This window comes from Electrona antarctica, assembly GCF_951216825.1.
Source record: "Electrona antarctica genome assembly, chromosome: 12".
NCBI classification, from domain to species: Eukaryota; Metazoa; Chordata; class Actinopteri; order Myctophiformes; family Myctophidae; genus Electrona; species Electrona antarctica.
The window spans coordinates 43,770,364-43,778,390 of record NC_136793.1 but is presented as its reverse complement, the minus strand read 5'-3'; the positions used below and the strand labels follow the sequence as shown (position 1 = coordinate 43,778,390).

The 8,027-nt window shown below is 41.7% G+C and overlaps 1 protein-coding gene across 1 annotated transcript; it reads left to right on the top strand.

Moving 5' to 3' along the window:
• Nucleotides 1-2,041: 2,041 nt before the first annotated feature.
• On the top strand, nt 2,042-6,563 carry LOC306933528 (uncharacterized protein). The gene is made up of 4 exons (XM_079515778.1): nt 2,042-2,760; nt 3,276-3,433; nt 4,326-4,537; nt 4,783-6,563. The coding sequence occupies exons 1-3, from the start codon at nt 2,216-2,218 to the stop codon at nt 4,523-4,525; spliced, it is 903 nt and encodes a 300-aa protein (XP_079371904.1). The 5' UTR covers nt 2,042-2,215; the 3' UTR covers nt 4,526-4,537; nt 4,783-6,563.
• The last annotated feature ends 1,464 nt before the right edge of the window (nt 6,564-8,027 follow it).

Genomic DNA, 8,027 nt, shown 5'->3' with positions numbered 1-8,027 from the left:
TACCTTCTACTCAGATAGCAGTGAGAAAAAACCTGTCGGATCCCTGAGGAGGCACCGTATACCGGGCCACGGCGAAGACCTCTTCCCTGGTCTAGGCAGGAAAAACAGGCTTCTGGGCTACCAGCCAATGGAAGGAGATGAAAGCACCCTAGTGTCCCAACTTGACAGTGAACTAGAGAAGGACAGTATTAGCAAGTGTCTTCAACTGGCCAGAGAGAGAGAAAAGATGGAGCGGGAGCTGGAGAGCTATACCGTCAGCAGGAGAACAAGAGCCCCCGAGACAGAAGGTCCTCGCAGGGATGAAGCCGAATCAGAAGAGGAGCCTACAATATGGAAACCACAGGATGTTACCTACAGACAGAAACAGACAAGACGAGTGGCTGATTATAGGAAAGCCTGCTACTTTGGTAACACCAGCAGTCCCATGGACCAGCTGCCCGCCACGCATATACCGTGGGACATTAGCCCTGTTACCTCTGTCACCAGCCTTGTTCCAGTACAGAGCTCACAGAATACCCCCGCACCCAGGCCACAACATCCTCCCTCCCGAGGTATCAGAGAAACTTCAGAGTACTCTCTACAAGTTGACTCCTCACAATCACCAGTCACTCAGAACACATCCCTCCCCATGCTCTCTCCCAGTGTTGCCTCACAAAGTCCCCTTATTTGTCTTGGAACCCCCAGCAGAGCTAGGTCAATGAGCCCTGGAGTCCCAGAAGCATGTCGCAGGAGGTCCATGACTGAGGAAGTCTGGAGGGAGAGGACACATCATTATGAAGGTGCATTAAAGCCCAGGTTGTCATACGCCTATGGTACTCAACATTGGGACCCTACTGTCAGCACTGTTTCAGCAGACAGTGAAAGGCCAGCAAGTCGAGCTCGGCCTTACACTGACGCTGGATCATACTGTCAGCCTGAGAGAACTGGGGCACTATCCTATAGGGATACAAGGTATCCTAGTCCCACAAGTTATTCTACCTTACCCTATGAAGGGGTTGTGAAGCCCAAAGACAGAGGCGGCCAACACACGGATGACCGCAGGAGTTCAGGGTTTTACGCAGAGCAGGAGAGAGACGGTGTAAGATCTCACTCCAGGAGGAGTGATAGATGGCTTTATTCTGACAGTCCCAGTACCATCTCTCCTTTGACTCTTGTAGAGGAATGTGAGAGTGACCAGTCTCAATTCTCTGTTACTAGAATGACAGACTCCTTCAAAGCCACGCCAACAGCCCCATCTCCCCAAATGTCTCCAGTGCAGACCAGTGCAATTCTGGAATATCTCAGCCTCCCTGGTTTCATTGAGATGAGTGTTGATGAGCCTGTGGATGAGGCTGAAGAAGATGAACTCTCGGACACTAGTGGCCATAGTCCAGGAGTAAAGCCAGAAAAACCTGTAGTAGCCAAGCCAGATGTAGTTCCCAGAAACTGGGAGGCTCACGTCCAAGAACCTCATTCAAGCCAAAAGGTGGTTTCATTTGAGAGAACCCACTCTGTTGATCCAGTAGAAGCTAGTTTAAATGCGAGTTTAAAATCAGGCTACAGGCAGTCCATTCAAAAAGAGGCTAGGGATTCAATGCTCAAAGTAAGATTCCCAGACGGAGGAAAACCACAATCCCCGGGTCCAGAACAATCTAGCAAGCAACTTTATTATCAGAAATCACATCTTCCTAGAGGTCCAGACAGGCCTCAGTCCAGACTTGGCTCTAGTTCAGCACACACATTGTTTAGTGCAACTAAAGGTGTGGAGGATTTTGCCTCAAAACACTCTCAGAGTTTTCTAGAAAGCTGTGAATCCATCACAGAGCAATCCCAAAGACTCTTTTCTCAGGGCAGCAGAACCAATAAAATAGCATCACGAATATATCAAGCCCCTGGTCCCTTCCTAAAGAAAACTTTAAGCATAGGTCCATTTAGAACCCTCTCAGGTTTGGGGCAGCCTCGTCCTTTCCTAAAGAAATCCATCAGCCTAGGCTCACAGAAATGGGAACACTTTGAGAGCCCAAGGACGTACATCTCAGATAAATGTTACTGGGATGAGTACCCAAACCCAGATGTCAGGGTCAAGTCATATAGTTTGGGCCGCACACCATCCTCCTTTCCCAGGCCAGGCCCCTCCTGGAGGGAATATGCCCCATTTAGACGACCCAGCATTGGAAGTTTAGATAGGACTCATTATTCACAAAGATCCTTAGCCAGCCCTACCTACCTCACTCCTATGTACCCACCCAGACAGATGGCAACCTCCGGTAGGCCAGAACCCTGTGATCCACGACGTCAGGTTACTATTTTCCCCGAGGCTCCCAGGTGGCCTGCCGCATATCAAGAATCCCTGAGGTCTGTTCAGTATCAATACGTCCCCGTGTCCTCCTCCATTCCTGTACCTCAGTACCCCCCCAGGCCAGGCTCCAGAGGGGACGGTGGAAGACCCATGGACCCCAGGAGGGTCCCCCCCAGGTCCTACCTTCCCAGGGGCAACAGCTGGCCCTCGCCTTACCATGGTCCCTTCCCTCCGAGGGAGGTAGAGGGCCACAGAGAGGCAGAGCGGATGTTTGGGAGAGATGGGGAGACTGAGTTCCGGGAGAGCAGAGACAGAGAGTGTGGAAGGGCTAGTTACGCTAGCCAAAGCAGTGGTAGGGGGAGTGTTGGTCTCCTACGTCAGTCTCTGTCTATCACGCCCACCCTGCTCAGCTCGCCAGAAACCACAGAAGAGAGCGAGAGATACAGAGCTGAGATGGAACTACGTGAGAGGAGAGCAAAAAGGTGAAACACCACCACACCTGGCCAATGGCAACATTCATGCAGCGGTGTCTTCTTGGAAGAAGGGGTTTTGGATGTTGTCGATGTTAATAAGTCACCGATTATACATCATTATTTATTTTTGAGGGGCGCTAGCCCCTCCTATATTCAGCTATTAGTGTAGATTTCCGTCCTACACAAACATTAAATTCCCATTGACACTGAATGGAGAATTTTACGTCATAGTGTCTGAGAAATGCGGCTATATTTGTCCTATACAAACATTCAATTCCCATTGACAATCACATCATAGTAAATCGGTTTAGTGTCTATTTTTGTCCTACACCAACATTAAATTCCCATTGACAATGAATGGAGAATCTTACGTCATAGTGTCTGAGCAAATAGGCATAGTGTCTGTATTACCTCATGATGATGTACGATGATAAGAGCGCCCCTCACTTCACACAGGTGTGATTTTGTTTTTACTGTCATTGATTGCTGTTTTCTGACCACCTGTTCTGTGTATCTGTCATTAGAAGGAACACGTCAGTAGATGAGAGTTATGAATGGGACTCTGCTGATGTCTGTGTGGACACGGACGTCCTGGAGGCCATGAAGCTAGGGAAGGGCTGGGGGGAGCATAGATATGATCACGCTCACTCTACTGGTGGCCTCCAGGACCGGCAGAAGAAAGGTGAGACTTATTATTTTTTACCTACTCATTTTGTATGTGCCTTGTGTGTATGGTGTTGCATTTAATTTGTTTGTAGGGCTGGGAGATATGGAAATACATGTATTATATTACATGACATTTCAGAATCAGATTGTTAATAAAAAATCACACCCGTGTGAACTGAGTGGTGTAAGGTCTGTCTGACGTAATGAAATCATGTCTGACGTAATGAAATCACACCCGGGTGTGATTTCATTACCTGGCTTTGTTTGTGCAGAAAAAATGAGCATGGTTGCTATGTTCACCCTGTTCACCCGGGTGTGATTTCATTACGTCATTACAACAGGGTGAACATAGCAACCATGCTCATTTTTTCTGCACAAAAAAGCCAGTTGTAGGAGTGGTTTACACCACTCAAAAATAAAAGTAAAATAAACTTGATATAATCATGATTATTAATAATTTTGCATTTTCCGTTAGTTTTTATTACATTTTTACCTAAATCTTAGTTGTAATTAGTTATTTTGATAGTTTACTTAGTTAGTTTTAAATATGGCACCAAACTGTGGAATTTAATATGCACCTAAAAATATTAGGCTTATATTGACTAGGGCAAAAACTAAAGACAAAAACTAAAGACATTCTCCATAATGTCAGTTGACCAACTTGGCTAACTCGGTTGACTTAATTATTTCTACTATAGTATAAAATATGACTTTATCTATAATAACCATGGGTACAATCACACCGAAGCGATGATGAACGACAAACATCTTTCTATATTACCCGGCCCTACTTGTGTATACCTCCTGGCATTGCATGTGTTCATCTTGTGCCCTTGTGTTGTGGTTGTTGTGAACTTCACCCATGACTTGCCCATCCATGCATCTCATATCCCTGCTGCCGTTCCCAGGCCTGCCTCCCTCACTCAGCCCACCAGTTTCCAACCCACCTCGTTGTCAGTACAGCCGCTCCATAAGCGAGGCCCGCTTCAACGCTCTCCGCCTGGAGTACCAAGAGTACCGGCGGGCTCAGGAATCCATTGTTTCCTGTGAGCCATGCTTCACCCCTGGCCCTGATTCAGATTCTGACACCAGCTCTGCGTTGCTCTAGCAGCTTATCTCGGTCCGTTTACACTGCCTGTGTCCTCTCATCTTTTCGCCCTCTCACTGTCTGCCTGCTTGTTTGCCTGTTTGCCTGCCACTGTGGCTGCCTGCTGCCATGCCATCTAATGTATATGTGGAGTGGACTCTGACTGTCTGTTAAAGCTGATTAAATCATGATATAAAATTGGCCAGTTAAAAATAATTCTACCTTCCAGGGCAATGTTTTCTAATGGTGTTCTGCTCTATGTCTGTCTGTCCTTGCAGGTATTTCTAAGAGTGAAACCAAATAGTTATCATTTCAAATGCACAGAAGAAGACAGCGCTGCGGTCCTGGACACAGAGGTCCACCCCACACTGGCCACAGGAGCTTTGTTATATGTTTTGACCCGTAGTTTTAGGTTGTCTTTTACAAAATCTTAAATTGATCATTTGATCTGTTACAACAGACTGAAACATAACATGTTTTTTGGACATCACTGAAGATAATATTTTACTTAGTTGGAACCGTTATCTGATTCTGCATATAAATGAGTTTTATGTGAAATGATTAAACGGATATAATTGTATTTAGGGGCATGTGGTATGCCTTGACAATCACCCTCAGAGGCCCCCCTTTTGAAAAGGACAAACTCCCCTTTGTCTAAAATCTGTTTAGACACAAAAGCATGACAAAGGTATGCCAAAGGCGTACTTTCAAGCTATAGGATCGATGCCATAATGGCAACTGTATTTAAAGGTGATTCTGTCAAATCTAGCATTGTCCACTGTTCTTTTCACAGAAGTAGGTCAAACATAGAGGTGTTGCTATATTGTTGCTGTCGGATAGAAACCTTCTACCTTGGAGATAAAAAATGAAGCCATACTTCATCATAAAAGTAGTGAAGTTAAAAAAGGAATGGTTTTCCACCTGACAGCAACGATGTGCAGTACGCTCTGTGGTCTCAGTGAAAACATCTATCCGTATTCATGTGTGTCCATGTTTTCAGTTAACGTGTATCAATGGCAGCAAATACGTTTCTGAGGTACTCATGTTCACATTTTAACAACAATCTTCATTTCTGAAGAACAATCCAGACAACTATCTGAAGTTAGTACGGTAATATGCTACACAAGTCCATTAATCCAGTCAACACTGTAATTGTATAGAAAAAATGTTTTTACTTTGTTACTTTAACCGTTAACCGTTTAAAAAACAATCAATGTTCAAACTATGTATAAATGTTTATATGTATTCTAACATTATTGAACCCTGTCCTTGTATATTATTATCAGTAAATGTTCATAAGTTCATCATATGAGAAAATGCTACTTTGCTCCACCTGAAGTGGTAAAACTTTGGCTGTATATTTTATTCCCAAAAACTTGAAAAGGGGAAACTATAATTTTGCCTTACTTTAGTAATTGCCACATTAAGTTTCCAAGCTATAATAAAACAGGATTTATTTTTATTGTAAGAACATATTCTATTCATATTCATTTGTACCTTTGGTTAGATACATTTTCTGGCACGTTTGAGGATTTCTGTGTATTTATTAAAATGGGATTATATATGCAACAATGTTTACACTTCACATTATTGATGTGAACACAACACTGTGAATATGTCATTAAGCTGGCTTTTAATTCTGTTGAATTGCAAGTCTTCATTGTTATTGATTTTATGCCCGTTATTAGCCTACTGATTCTTTTTTTTTTTTTTTACTTCTTGCACAATGACAAAACGTTTATTTTGTACTTTTAAAGGGTGGACTGTTTCACAGCGACCCAGAGATCAATAATAAATCTCAGTCTTTTGCTAGTGCTACATGGGAAGAATGAGTTTGTATTCTGCTTAAATAATCCAACTGGATAGCTTCAAATGGTGAGTGAGTAATAGTATGCATTTCTAATGATGATTTGGGATGTTTTGTACAAACTGCAAATTTTTTATATTGTGTCACTTGTTTTTTGTCATTTTTATACGTATGTTTGTAATAAACTGATTTATTCAGAATGTACCAGACTATCATTGTCATGAGTGTTGATAATGCAATAGAGGCATCTTATTCTCACATCCCACTTATGATAATTCACAACCCCTTGCACAAGAGTATAAACTAAGCCTTAGCAATAAATGGTGGAAAGTTAGTACCACTCAAGTACAAATTTCAAGTATTTTTAATGTATTTAGAGTAGTTGCAGTGTTGAAGAAGTACTACTCACATTATTGAATTAAGTAAAAGTATTAATTATAGTAAAGTAAAATTATAATTATATAGGCATAAAAATATACCCAGTACCCAAAAGTAAAAGCACATGCATGAAATGTTCCATTTCACAGGATTTCTAATGTTTAAAAATGTATGCATAAACATCCTTTGAAAATATTCAAAGTATATATAGGACTCAACAGGGTAATAATGTATGTTATGCATGTTCAGTGATAATGACTAAATCTACAAAGTAGTTAGTAACTAAAGTTTTCAAATAATTGTAGTGGAGTAAAAGTACAATATTTTCCTCTGAGATGTAGTGGAGTAGAAGTAGTGGAAATTGAAAAAAGAAAATAAATATATATATACACAGTACAGTACTTGGTTACTTCCCACCACTGAGTACTTCCAATTTTCAGTACTTTTACTTATACGCTCATAGGGGCGACTCACACGGTCACAACAGATTGATGTTGCTTGTTGTATACAAAGGGTGTGATACATCTTGCCCCAATGCATTTCCAATGGGAGTCACATGGTTTGACACAACATTTGTGTTGTATGAGGGGGAGGGAGGCAGTCGAAACACAGCCGAAAGCCATACAACAGCTTGTAGTCCAAAATGTTGTATCAAACCATGTGACTTCCATTGGAAATGCATTGGGGCGGCCATGACACTTACATCTTGCTTACATCTAGCATCACCAGAGATGGGCAAAATACATTGAAAATGTATTTTGTTACAAAATACAAATACTGGGTCACAGAATGTATTTAAATACAAAATACAAATACTGGTCTGAGAAATGTATTTGAGATACAAATACGTATTTTGTATTTTGAAAATACATGAAAATACATTTTCATTAAAATGTATATAATGATAAGTAAATTCATAATTAATTGCCAAATATTAAATTAATGACCTGTCAGAATGTCTAATACATTGAAGGTTATTAAGAATGATACACTTTATATTTTAAGCAAATCAATGTGCTATAACTGTATCAAACAGGACCCACAAAGGAATGGATTGGCCATCTGATTCATCACTGTCACTCCTCTTTGACTTCTACCTCAAGAAAAATGTAGAAAGAGATTGATTGATTGATTGATTAGGCCTACCACCAATTTACATTTAAACCAACAATAAAAAACAAGATAAGTAAACAAGATACTAATGACTAAGATGAATAGATTATCAATTAAAGGAGCATTCAGTGATTTGGAAAACCCCCCGGTCTTCCCCGGTAACAAGATTTGCACATGCAGTGCCGATTCTGGCCTCCAAGGGGCCCTAAGCATGATTGTAGCAAG

What these genes read in the sequence shown, in the direction of transcription:
- LOC306933528 (XM_079515778.1), top strand. Translation starts at nt 2,216, where the DNA reads ATGTACCCACCCAGACAGATGGCAACCTCCGGTAGGCCAGAACCCTGT. An exon ending in CGTGAGAGGAGAGCAAAAAG is followed by an intron (nt 2,761 to 3,275) that starts GTGAAACACCAC and finishes ATCTGTCATTAG; the next exon opens with AAGGAACACGTCAGTAGATG. An exon ending in CCAGGACCGGCAGAAGAAAG is followed by an intron (nt 3,434 to 4,325) that starts GTGAGACTTATT and finishes TGCCGTTCCCAG; the next exon opens with GCCTGCCTCCCTCACTCAGC.